Below are 13637 nucleotides of genomic sequence, written 5' to 3'. Positions count from 1 at the left end.
AGAAGACATGAATAGACACTTTTCCAAAGAAGACATCCAGATGGCTAACAGAACATTAAACAAATGCTCTACATCACTGGGCATCAGGGAAAGACAAATCAAAACCACAATGAGACACCACTTCACACCAGTCAGACTGGTTAAATTGAACAACTCAGGAAACAACAGATGTTGGCAAGGATGTGCAGAAAGAGAAACTCTCTTACACTGTTGGTGAGAATACAAACTGGTGCAGCCACTCTAGAAAACAGTAGGAAGGTTCCTCAAAAAGTGAAAAATAGAGCTACCCTACACCCAGCAACTGCACAACTCGGTATTTACCCAAAGGATACAAACATCATGATTTGAACGGGCACATGAACCCCAAGGTTTATAGCACCAATGTCCACAGTAGCCAAAATATGGAAAGAGGCCAGATGTCTCGTGACAGATGAATGGATGAAGATGTACTATGGAATATTACCCAGCCATCAAAAAGAATGAACTCTTACCATTTGGAATGACATGGATGGAAATAGAGAGTATTATGCTAAGTGAAATAAGTCAGAGAAAGACAAATACAATATGATTTCACTCATATGTGTAATTTAAGAAATAAAACATGAACATAGGGGAAAGTAAGGAGCAAAGGAAAAATGAAATAAGATGAAAATAGAGAGGGTAGCAAAGAGATGCTGAGATGCTGAGCTTAAGGAAACAAACTGAGGATTGCTAGATGCAACTGATGAATCACTAAATTCCTCCCCTGAAACTAATAATACAATATATGTTAACTAAATTGAATTTAAATAAAGAAAAAAAGAAAATAAATCTTAAAGTTTTCATCAAAAGAAAAAAAATTTTGTAACATATGTAGTGATACATATTAATTAGACTTATTGTAGTGATGTTTTCACAATATACACATATATCAAATCCTTATGTTGTACACTTGAAGCTAAAATCTTTTTTTTAAAGATTTTATTTATTTATTTGATAGACAGAGATTACAAGTAGATAGGCAGGCAGGGAGAGAGAGGAGGAAGCAGGGTCCCTGCTGAGCAGAGAGCCCAAGATGGGGCTCGATCCCAGGACTCTGGGATCATGACCTGAGCCAAAGGCAGAGGCTTTAACCGACTAAGCCACCCAGGCACCCCTTGAAGCTAAAATCTTATCGTATATCCATATCTGTGTCATATATCCTCAATGACAACAAAAACAAACCAAAAAAAAAAAAAAAAACAGGATTAAAAAGGAAAAGAAAAGGGACCACTGCTCCCCATCAAAGAAATGCCTCCCAACAAGTACTCATTGCAGATAAAAGTAACCAAACCTCTTGCCCAATCCCAATTTAATGAAGGACCACTTACAGAGGTGATGGCAGCACTGAAGCCTTCCTGAGACATCTCATGCTCAAAGGAGCTGGCACTCCCTGTCTGAGTACCTGTGAGGAGGAGAGATTTCTATAATAAAGAAAGCAGAAGAGCTGGAACTCAAATGCTATGGTGACCAGACAAAAGGAGGCTCAGATGGCAGTTATACTGAATTAGAAAGTATATACCCCATTTATAAAGATGGTAGCTATTTGGCTCCATCTGGTTTTTGCCACATGAGAATGCAGTCTAATGTTCCAACTTTTTAAGACAAACCATAAATCCATATTGTATAACCCTCCCCCAGTTTTTTAAATTCTCTTAATCAGTTAACATTTATTGAGCACCCTATGTGTACCAGACACTATTCTAGACACTGGAGATTCAGCAATGAAACAAACACACAAATACTGGCAACATATCCAAATTCTTGGAAAAATAGTGTGTGAAGTTTGGCTCCCCTACCCTCCAATTTTCCAGCCTATAGCCAATGCAAAGTAGAGATAAAGTCCAGATCCTTTGATTTCAAAGGAAAGGACCAAGTGAGGCCAGAGTTGCTGGGAACTAGGGGAAGTGGAGAGAATTGAATTAATCCTAAGAGTCAAGACACCAAGTGTTAGGAAGTTCTAGTTTCTAAAGGATAAATGCATATTGGAGGGTAAAGGACTGCTTCTGGAGCTGCTGCAGGAATGCAGCTTACCCTCAATTGCAAATATCTTTTCCTGAAGCTGGTTTTGAATGGTCTTCAGAGCTTCAAAGTTATTCACCCGGAACACATGATCACGAGAAGGCTTGGATGCAATGATATTAAGCTCTTCACGATTTTTTGGAATATTGAAAGCATCTCCCACCTGTTACCAAGGACAGTGACAATCAGACACCATCTGGAGTTAGCTGTCTCATCCAGCAAAAAAAAAAAAAAAAAAAAAAAAAAAAAAAATCTGAAAAAAAAGATTCTGAAACAGAATATGTCAAATGAGGGAATGCACCATAAGGCCCCTGGGACAGGGCCACCAAGTTGAGTAAAACAGATTATGCACTGCATAATGAGGTATTCTGTCAAGGAAGTTATTAGGAGCTGAAATACAGCCTTTGGTTCCTTTGTTGTGCCATGCGTCCTGGTGTGGGGCTGACCTCTCCCCAGAGTAAAGAGTCTTTTCCTCTATATAAAGAGGTTTCCTACTTGTCAAACCATGCACCAAAGATGATACCTTTTTCTGTTATACAAAGTAATGTGGTAGTTTGACTACAATGATGATCTGAACTCTTTACCTGTTCCTATATCCAAGGTCTTTCCCCCCAGAACTTTGCTGTATCTTCTCACTCATGGCAGAGTGATCTACCCTGCTTACGTCTCTGGGTGCAGCCATGCATCTTGCTAATATCCATTGGTAATGGATATTATCATAATGATGCAGACAGAGGCTTCAAAGAGTGTTTGCAACATTTCCATTTGCTCTTTTGTTCCCCTGCCTTCACCATGAGGACATGTCCAGGCTAGCGCACAGAAGGATAACACAAGGAGCAAAAGAACCAAGTTACTCCAGTTGTTCCAGCCATTCCAGTCCAGCAAACAGACATAACTGGAAACCCTCAGAAATGGAGAGAGCTCAGCCAAGATCAGCAAAGCTGCCAACCAACCTTCAAATGAATACAGATATAAGAGTGAGCCAGTCAAAATCAGAAAAACTCCCCAGCTGAACTACAGAATCATTTGTTTCAAAGACTGAATTCTAATTTGTTACACTTAAGTGATATAGGCCCATATGGGCTAGCAGTGACCCTTGGTCCACCTTGGTTTTAGGGATATTTTCAAACTGAAGGAAAGGTATATCCAAACAGAAACCCTCCACAGAAACATCAGGCCAGAGAGCCACATCTCCTACCCCAATGACATAGCGAATGATCCCCTCTCTGTCTGCTTCAGGGATGACATCCTTGTAATCCAAGGGATCATCAAACTTTTCTCCATCTGTGATGACAACTAGGATCTTAAAGACATTCTCCCGGGCTCCTCTGCTACTGTGAAACAGTTCTCTTCTGTCCAGGGAAGAGGAAAGAAAAGTCAAATGTGAATAGACAGAGATACTCGTTATGCTAGGGAGGGAATGTCAGCAGTCACAGGCACAGATGCAGCTAAGAGAAGTTTAGGCTCCCCTGGAGTGAACATTGAGATGTGGTTGCCCCAAGACCTGGAAAGGCAGCAAGAGAAGGGAAAAGAGTGGAAGGAAAGGAAAGCATCGCTGCCTTTATATACTTTTGCATAAACTGATTTTTAACTGAGTATTACACCCTTAAATTAAAAGAAATTTTTAAGCTTAATTGGGCTTTCACAAACCTTTCCTGGTTTGATTCAACAACTCTCTAGCTCATCTTCCTGAACTTCTGTCCCAACCCCCACCCTCACCTCTACACACACACACATCACATCATATCAGAGTGAACTTCCAAAACAAGATATGGTGACATCTCCTCACTGCTTAATACATTCAGTAGATCCCCACTCACTTCTCAGTTGCCTTAAGTGACCTGGCCTCAAATGATCTCTGTAGCCTCTTTCTAGCCTTACCCTCACATCTCTCCTTCAGTCCTACCTTTACTCACAACTTGTATTTCATGAGTGTACCATGCAGAGTAGAGTCTCTCCTCCACCTTTACTCATGTCCTTTACCCCATCCCTGTCTGAATAAGCCCCTTCATTCTTCAAATCCCAGCAAAAAAAAAAAAAAATCATCTCCTCCTTCCACCCTAAGCAAAGATCTTTTTGTGTGCATTGTTAGTCACCATAAAATACATCATTAGTTTTTGATGTAGTGTTCCAAGATTTATTGTTTATGTACAACACCCAGTGCTCCATGTAATACATAACTCCTTAACACCCACCACAAGGCTCACCCATATCCCCATCCCTCTCACCTCTAAAACTGTCAGTTTGTTTCTCAGAGTCCCCAGGCTCTCATGGTTTGTCTCCCCCTCTGATATCCCCCATTTCACTTTTCCCTTCCTTCCCCTAATGTCCTCCATGTTGTTCCCAAGCAAAGATCTTACACTACTTTGCGGATTCCTGTGGCAGTGTGTGTCCTCCCATACAGCTGTCTTATTGGCTTCACCAGAAATTCTGGGTTAGGGTTTTTCTTGAACTGATTGAAGGTGAAATGAAGCTGGAAGTCTTCAGAGAACTGCATCAAAGAAAACTGGGAACAGGCATCTGCCATTACATTGGAGAAGATGACTCTCCTCACACTTACTCATCTCCCAGGAAGCTCTACATAGATCTTGAAACATTCCAGTCTCCAAATCCCTCCAAATTCTATACTGTCCCCAATCCTTCTCCCTCACCAGGACAGAGATCTGCCATCAGCTCCCACTTCTAAGTACTAGAACTCACCCAGAGATGATATGTGAGTTTTATCTCCCATATCAACCCTTATCAATGAGTCAGAGTCGTATGCTATACAGAGGGCTGGAAGAAGTTGAGGCTGCATCCAGACAGAGAAGGAAAAAGAATCATGAAAGAAAACCATGATCAATTTGCAATTTAACAATGTCTGCAATGGAAGTAAAAGGGGAAAGTGGAGACCTGGATGCCATGTATTTGCCAACCTTTTATGAGCTATTTCCTAACCTACCCATATGCCCTCACCAAGGTTTTGGACTTCTTGAATAGATCCATCACAGTTGAGACAAAGGCCTTCATCCGCTGAAAGTCACTTGGGTTGATGCTACCAGAGCCATCAATCAAGAAGGCAATATCACTGTCTTGCCGAGGGCACTCTTGGGGAACAAAAGAAAGGATGAACTAATTAAGTACTAGTACATGCACTAACTAAATGCATTCATTTTTTTGCATGTCAGCTCTCTGCTAAAAGTTAAAATAAAAGGTAAACAATATCCAACCCATGTTCCAAGCTTAATAAAAACATGGACACAATCTCAAGATCACAGCCACCATGAAGAAGACATCTGCCAGAAGATGCCAATGTTACTTTTTTTTTTACTTTCTTTTCAGCGTAACAGAATTCATTGTTTATGCAACACACCCAGTGCTCCATGCAATACGTGCCCTCCATAATACCCACCACCTGGCTCCCCCAATCTCCCACCCCCCGCCCCTTCAAAACCCTCAGATTGTTTTTCAGAGTCCATAGTCTTTCATGGTTCACCTCCCCTTCCAATTTCCCTCAACTCCCTTCTCCTCTCCATCTCCCCATGTCCTCCATGTTATTTGTTATGCTCCACAAATAAGTGAAACCATATGATAATTGACTCTGTCTGCTTGTCTTATTTCACTCAGCATAATCTCTTCCAGTCCCATCCATATTGATACAAAAGTTGGGTATTCATCCTTTCTGATGGAGGCATAATACTCCATAGTGTATATGGACCACATCTTCCTTATCCATTTGTCCATTGAAGGGCATCTTGGTTCTTTCCACAGTGCCAATGTTACTTTTGAAGATCAACAAAAGATAAACAAATTTTCATGAATACAAGTAGATTCACATAACTGAAGGAAGAAATAGAAGTAAAAAAGAAAACTACAAAATTTAAAGATGCTTGTAAGGACATCAAACTTGCAGATAGATGACTACTGCTTAATGATTCCTTATCAATTTTGTGATGTTTTCATTAGCCATTCACAAGAATAAACACAGGAAATGTTAGGAGAAGCAAAGAAAAATTTGCAGGAAGAAACTGAAGCCTTAGAGTCTACAGTAGAATCAATTCAGCAGGTGTTAGCATATTAAAAAGTTCAATTATATGCAAAATTTGGGAGCAAAATAAACCTTGATGCTGATGAAAGTTAACCATTTTATAATACTTTTTAAGATCTGTTTAATAAACTTGAATATTGTTTAATACAATTTGGAATATGGATGAAGTGTGGGAAAATTTGGTAAATTCTGCCCAAGGAGGTCAGGAAAAGTAGTAGTATCAGAGCTAACTCTGAGAAGGAGAAATAATTTGCCAGAAATACAAAGGGTGAAATAAATTACAGGAAAAAAAGGAACAGCACATACAACAATATGCTGGATATCTTCCTCCTTTCTGTTCCGAGGCCCAAATCCACTTTCTACCCTCCCCCAATCTGCTCTGCACCCCAGGAAGTCAGCCCACATAAACCACATGCATTCTGGATTCCTTTGACTCTGATTTCTACTTGGATTTGCCCAATTAGGAGCCTCAATAGAAGATTGGAGGGAGGGAAGAGTGAGATCAGAGTATTCTCCCCTTACTCCCTTCCTGGAAGTTTGCTTTGGGCCAGCTGTGGCCCTCAGTGGAAAATCACTGCTCCTTCAAGGAGGCACACTCCACACAACTCTCTCCTTCTGAATTCTGGTTACTTCTCCCTCTCCTTGTCCAATCAACCTAGGAGTGGTAACAGCTCTGCTGCTGCCTGCCCTGGGTTCCTGGATCATCCATTGTAGTTCTCTAAGACTCTAACAAACCTTAAAAATTAGTCCCTTTGTAAATAAAACCTTCTCAAATTATTCTAACTGTAGTGTACCATCTATTCCAGTCAAAACCCTGACTGATACAAAGGAAATGAACTTAAAATAATTCTGCAGAATTGAGGGATTGAAATGGCTCTACTAAAATCAATCTATATGAAGAGAATGGAGATAAGCCTATGTCATTAAGCAGAGGAAAGTTGGGAAGGGCCTTTCCATCCCCCCAAAATAGTTAGACTTTGTCCCTTAGGCAGTGGAAAGCCACAGAAGTTTTCTTAGAAAAGGAGGTGAGGTGATCTTTTTTGTATTTAGGAAGATTACTGTAGCAATGAAAAGTTTCTAGCCACTCTATTCATGATTGCCAAACACTGGAAACAACCCAAACATCTTTCAATGTGTGAACAGACTGTGTTCTGGGACTATGGTAAATCTATGCAATGGAATACTATTTGGCAATAAAAAGGGAAAGAACTACTGATACACACAACAACATGGATGAACAATGGATGCAACATGGATACAAATATTTGCATATTATGCTAGTGAAAGATGCCAATCTCAAAAGGTTATAATTCCATTTATGTAGCTTTCTTAAGACAAACTAAATAGTGATGGAGAACAGACCAGTGAGTGCCAAGGGCTAGGATGGAGAGGGAGAAGACAACTAACTATAAAGAGATAGCACTGAGGGGCCCCTGGGTGGTCCAGTAGGTTAAGTTTCTGCTTTCAACTCTGGTCATGATCCCAGAGTCCTGGGATAGAGCGCCATGTTGGGCTCTCTTCTCAGCGAGGAGTCTGCTTCTTCCTCACCTTCTGCCTGCCACTCACCCTGCTCAGACTCATTCTCTCTGTGTCAAATAAATAAATAAAATACTTTTTAAAAGAGAGAGAGCATGAAGGATGTTTTTAGGAGAGTAACAGAACTCTTGTATTCTGTCCATGTTGGGTTTTTTTTTTTAAGATTTTATTTTTAGGGATGCCTGGGTGGCTCAGTCAGTAAGCATCTGTCCTTGGCTTGGGTCATGATCCCAGGGGCCTGGGATGGAGTCCTGCATTGGGCTCCTTTCTCAGCAGGAAGTCTGCTTCTCTCTTTGCCTGCTGCTCCCCCTGCTTGTGCACTTTCTCTCTCTCTCTCTCTCTCACACACACACAAATAAATAAATAAAATCTTTTTTTGGAAAAAAGATTTTATCTTTAAGTAATCTTTACAACCAGCATGGGGCTGGAATTCACAACCTGGAGCTCAAGAGTCACATGCTCTACTGACTGAGCCCCCCAGGCAGCCCATGTTCATGTTGTCTTCTAATGAAAATCTATATATACCTTAAAATTCAGGGAAGTGTATACTAAAAGAAAAAAGGCCAATTTAACTGTATTATCTTTGAAAAAATAAAATTACCCCAAAAAGTATTGGCTTTTCAAAAATAGATAAGCAGATTCTAATATCTGTATGGAACATATACAAAAAAAATTAACCAGAAAAAAATTTTGAAAATCTCAGATATGTTAAATGAAAAGAATCAAGTGTGTACAACATGATACTATTTGTGGCACAAAATGAAGATTAAAGATATGTATATGTTTGTGAATATAGAGTATTACCAGAAGACACAAGAAACTGGTAACAGAGATTGAATGCCAGGAAGAAAACGTTGGCTGGGGGAACCAAGAGAGAGAAGTGTTATGTGCTTGAGTGCTGTTTGAATTCTGAATAATTTTTAAAGAGCTGAAAATGTGTTTTAAAAAGAAAAGTATGGAATCCCAAGAGTGAGGACTGAAGAGAGCAATGTGAGGGTAAGAGCTGAAGCCACAGAATTGAATGCAATTGGGCAGGAAGAACACATGGACAAGAACAGAAGCTGTAACCTGGTACCCCTACCTACATATGCAAAGGCGACAGAGGAAGATGGCCTGGAGATGAAGTTTAGCAGAAGCCTTGGCAGGGGAAGAAGCAAGAGGAAGGAGGGGAGGGGGAGTGCAAGAGAGGCAGAAGTGGTAAGGGGAAGTGGGATAGGAGAAGAAGGGAGGAGAGGAGAAGGGAGAAATCTGGAACCAAGGTGTTTAGGGAAGGAAGAGATGATCTATAGGTCACATCAGAGTCAGTAAACATGAGGACAGGATAGAGATTTGGCATTTAGGGAATCACAAATGCCATCTGTAAGAGGAAGATAGATATGATGGTTGAACAGAAGCCAAATTTCAGAGGGTGAAGAATGGTGATATGGGGGAAATGGAAATAAGATGAGAGAACTCTTACAAGAAGTTTGGTGGTGAAGGAAAGGAGAAATAGCAGAAGATGTGGAGAAGACCAGAGAGAGGAAACTTTATTTTCAATGCTATCAATTCTGGTGGTTGATTTTTTTAAGATCTAGGTAAGCATGAGCATGTTTACATTCAAAGGAGGGGGGGAATTTAGCTCCTGGAGAGATGATGATTGACGATGTGGGCTTCAAGCTGGTGATATGATAAAGCCTCAAAAGCCCAGATAGAAGAGTGATTCATGGAAAGGTAGACAGTTAGGTCTCCCTCTAAAACCAGTGAGACACTGCCAAGGGTGGTACCATTGCAAAAATTTGAACAAGAAGAAGGAGTAAGTAGAGGGAGTTCATCCCTGGAAACCTTGATTTTCTTTGTGAAGAAGGAATGAAGGTTATCTGTTTAGAGTAAAGTACAAAGGAGCAGAGCTTGAGGGGGGGAAAAAACTACAAAAGAAAGACATATCTGCCTTTGTTAACAGACCCAACTAGAAAAACAAGCAAAAGGATGGCCAAGCAATTGAAGAAGTAAGTGGCAGAAAGCAGCTCGAAAAAAAGATTTGATCACTCTCACTCACTCACTATCAATCAACAAATGTTTGGAGAACAAGGATGTGGTAGGCAGACACCAAGATGGTGCACAAGGTTCTCACCTTCTAGAAATAACACCCTTACATAATCACCTTCTCTTGAGTGGGAGATGGATTTTTTTACTCACTTCAAAGGAACATAAGATGCCAGAGGTAATGTATTATTACTTCTCAGATTACATTATGGAAAGACTAATTTCTTTCTTGGGTGTTTTCTCTCTTGTTTTCCTACTCCCTTGTTTACTCACTCTGAGGGAAGTCAACTGCTCTAGGGGGAGCAATTGTAAGCTGCTTTATGGGGGACCTCATGTGACAAGCAACTGAGAGAAACCTCCAGCCACTAGCCAGTAAAAATTGAGGTCCCCAGTTCAACAATCTTGTAAATGTGCTTGGAAATGGATCTTCTTCCTCCAGTCAAGCCTTTATGAGACCACAGCTCCAATTTAACAGATTAACTTCAATTTCATGAAAAACCTGAGGCAGAGGCACCCAGCTAAACCATGCCCAGATTCCTGATTCATAAGAACAGTAATATACATGTTTATTGTTTTTAGCTGCTAAGTTTAGGGGCAATTTGTTAAGCAGCAATAGATACAAGAGCATAGAGCAATCAACAAAGGTAAGCAGTATCCCTGTTATCATGAAGCCTACATTCTAGAATAAAACACAGAAAAGAAACAAAATATGTATATACAGATATGAAGATGGTAAAGTATAACAACGTGGTAGGAATTAATGGTGGAAATGATTATAAGAGCCACTCAGGAAAGGCCTCTTTGGAGAGATGACATTTGAGCAGAGATGACAATAATGGGTTGTGAGCTAAGATCTGAGGGAAGAGCATTCCAGCCCGGAGGAATAGTAAAGGCCCTGAGGCAGGGACAACTTGGTGTCATTCTTGGAGAAGAAAGGCAGCCAGGGTGCCTGGAGCACAGTGGATGAAATAATAATGTTGGGAGAGTCTCGAAGGCTATGATCAGGAGACTTAGACACTTACTCTAAGGATGATGGCAGGGGCTGGGTGGGGAGAATCATCTCACAAAGATGAGTAGCCATCTCAGGACTTTTCTATTATTATTTTTTATTGTTATATTAGTCACCATACAGTGCATCATTACTTTTTGATATAGTGTTCCAAGATTCATTGTTTACATGTTAACACCCAGTGCTCCTTTCAATATATGCCCTCCTTAATACCCATCACCCCACCCCGCTCCCTTCTAAAACCCTGTTTCTCAGAGTCCACAGTCTCTCATGGATCATCTCCCCCTCCAGTTTCCCTCCTTCATTTTTCCCTTCCTTCTCCTAAAGTCCTCCATGGTATTCTTTATGTTCCACAAGTAAGTGAAACCATATGATAATTGGCTTTCTCTGCTTGACCTACTTCACTCAGTATAATCTCCTCCAGTTCCATCGATGTTAATGCAAAAGTTAGGTATTCATCCTTTCTGATGGCTGAGTAATATCCCATTGTGTATATGGACCACATCTTCTTTATCCATTCATCTGTTGAAGGGCATATTCACTCTTTCCACAGAGTGGCTATTGTGAACATGGCTGCTATGAACATTGTGGTGCATATGGCCCTTCTCTTCACTGCATCTGTATCTTTGGGGTAAATACCCAGTAGTGTAATTGCTGGGTCATTAGGGTAGCTCTATTTTCAACTTTTTGAGGAATCTCCATACTGTTTTCCAAATGCCTATACCAACTTGCATTCCCACCAACAGCATAAGAGGGTTCCCCTTTCTCCACATCCTCTCCAACATTTGTTTCCTGCCTTGTTAATTTTTGCCATTCTAACTGGTATAAGGTGGTATCTCAGTGTGGTTTCAATTTTAATTTCCCTGATGGCTAATGATGATGAACATTTTTTCATGTGTCAATTAATCATTTGTATGTCTTCCATTGGAGAGTGTCTGTTCATGTCTTCTGCCCATGTTTTGACTTGATTATTTATTTTTTGGGTGTTGAGATTGAGAAGTTCTTTATAGATTGGATATCAGCCCTTTGTCTGTAGTGTCATTTGCGAGTATCTTATCCCATTTCATGGGTTACCTCTTTGTTTTGTTGACTGTTTCCTTTGCTGTGCAGAAACTTTTTATCTTGATGAGGTCCCAAAGTTCTTTTTCATTTTGTTTCCTTTGCCTTTGGAGACATGTCTTGAATGAAGTTACTATAGCTGATGCTGAAGAGGTTACTACCTCTGTACACCTCTAGGATTTTGATGGATTCTCTCTGGACTTTTCTTAAAGTTGAAGACCCTCACATCTCCCCCCACCTTCTCTACTGGAGCCCAGTCCCTCCAGCTTCTGCACCTAGACCTCTAAGTCACCACTTAAGCTATAAACAGTCCTCCCCTTTCCCTCACACTGCCCATCTGCAGTTTCTGCCAAAAGCCACTTACCTCTGAGCTTTGATGGAAAAGTCTGGGGCTGCTGCCATAGGTTGTATCCAAACAGGAAGCATAAGCCATTCACATAGGTGTTCTCCTTACAAGTTTGGTGCACGGTGGGGCCACAGGCCTGGGAAAGGTTGCAGGTGGGAGGGGTTGTTCCTATTTCCTGTCCTTTCACCCCAGTACCTCCACCCTCCACAGACAACAGCTCCAGCAGCCATGGACCCTCAACTCCTTCCCTCAGGACACTCCCATGACCCAGGACAACTCACCAGCAGTCGGAAAGGGTTGGTGGCAAATGCCAGAGACAGGCCCAGAGACATATTCACCGCCTCCAGGGGGACTGGGGAGACAGAAATACATGTTCAGCTTTGTGGAGTAAAAGGGACTCTGTGAAGGTGGATAGAGGTCACTTTGACCTGGGAGACATGGAGACCTGACAGTTAAAGAAGGAACCCAAGTCCTAGGAAAGGAACATGAAGGGAGTACCTGAGGATGTCTGAGGTCAAGTCTGTATACACACAGAGGCTGGGGAGCTGAACGCCTGGGCCCCTCAATCACACACTCCCAAAGCAAAAGGAATTCCTGGAAAGTTGGGTGTATGGACAGGTGGAAACCTAGCCCTGGGTCCCAGGGAGGGGCAGTGACTCACCCTGCAGGCGGATGGACTCACACTTGCCCGTGCTGTAGTCACACTGGTAGAGACCACCTGTTTGGTTGGCAGCCTTTATCTCCTGGGGGGCTCCAACAACAAACCTGGGGAGGTGAGATAGGAACAAATCACCACAGGGACAGGAGCGAACTCTGATGTCTGAGGAGAGAAAGAGATCATAGAAGTTCAGCCACCCAGAGGAAAGTGAGGACCCATGACCCTCACAGGTATTTCCCAATTCCCCAGAAATAGGAGGAAGACTCCGCAAAGAAAAAAATTGGAAAATTTTAAGTTGTGGAAGGGGAAGGGCCTCTCTAAGAATGATACAAAACCAAGAAGTCATTTAAAAGTTGTTAAATCCTATATTGTACATCCGAAACTAATATAACACTGTACATTAACTATACCAGAATTAAATTTTTTTAAAAATGAATACAGACCACAGTCATTTTAAATAAATTTCTGTATGTGGTATCAGGGAAATCCAAACCAAAACCATAATGAGGTATCACCTTATACCTGCAGCATGGCTAAAATCAAAAAAACACAAGAAACAACAGGTGCTGAAAGGATATGGAGAAAGGGGAACCCTCTTGCACTGTTGGTAGGAATGCAAACAGGGGCAGCCACTCTAGAAAAATAGCATGGAGGTTCCTCAAGAAGTTAAAAACAAACAAACAAAAAAAAAGTTAAAAACAGTACTACCTTATGATCCAGCAATTACATTATTGGATATTTACCCAAAGAATATAAAAACACTAATTCAAAAGGATACATGCATCTCAATGTTTTTACCAGCATTATCCACAATAGCCAAATTATGAAAGAGCCCATATGTCTATAAATTGATGAATGGATAAAGAAGGTGTGGTATACTGGGGTGCATTACTGGCTAAGTCAGTGGAGCATGTGACTCTTAATACTGGGGTTGTGATTT

The 13637-nt window shown here is 41.1% G+C and overlaps 1 protein-coding gene across 4 annotated transcripts in view; it reads right to left on the bottom strand.

Annotated features, from left to right (window-relative positions):
• ITGAM (integrin subunit alpha M) overlaps positions 1–13637 on the bottom strand; it is a 50400-nt gene that overhangs the window by 31499 nt on the left and 5264 nt on the right. For 3 of the 4 annotated variants that reach the window (XM_047714411.1, XM_047714408.1, XM_047714409.1), the window contains exons 3-10: positions 12701–12804; positions 12321–12391; positions 12058–12175; positions 4996–5126; positions 4401–4546; positions 3239–3392; positions 2053–2203; positions 1350–1423 (exon numbers count right to left, since the gene is read on the bottom strand). In XM_047714411.1, coding sequence (XP_047570367.1) covers positions 1350–1423; positions 2053–2203; positions 3239–3392; positions 4401–4546; positions 4996–5126; positions 12058–12175; positions 12321–12391; positions 12701–12804 — 949 coding nt within the window. Of the gene's footprint in view, positions 1–1349; positions 1424–2052; positions 2204–3238; positions 3393–4400; positions 4547–4981; positions 5127–12057; positions 12176–12320; positions 12392–12700; positions 12805–13637 lie in introns of all 4 variants that reach the window. The other variant, XM_047714412.1, reaches the window with a different exon arrangement.

Source organism: Lutra lutra, chromosome 18, assembly GCF_902655055.1.
Source record: "Lutra lutra chromosome 18, mLutLut1.2, whole genome shotgun sequence".
Lineage (NCBI taxonomy): Eukaryota > Metazoa > Chordata > Mammalia > Carnivora > Mustelidae > Lutra > Lutra lutra.
This window is presented reverse-complemented; position numbering and strand designations above follow the sequence as displayed.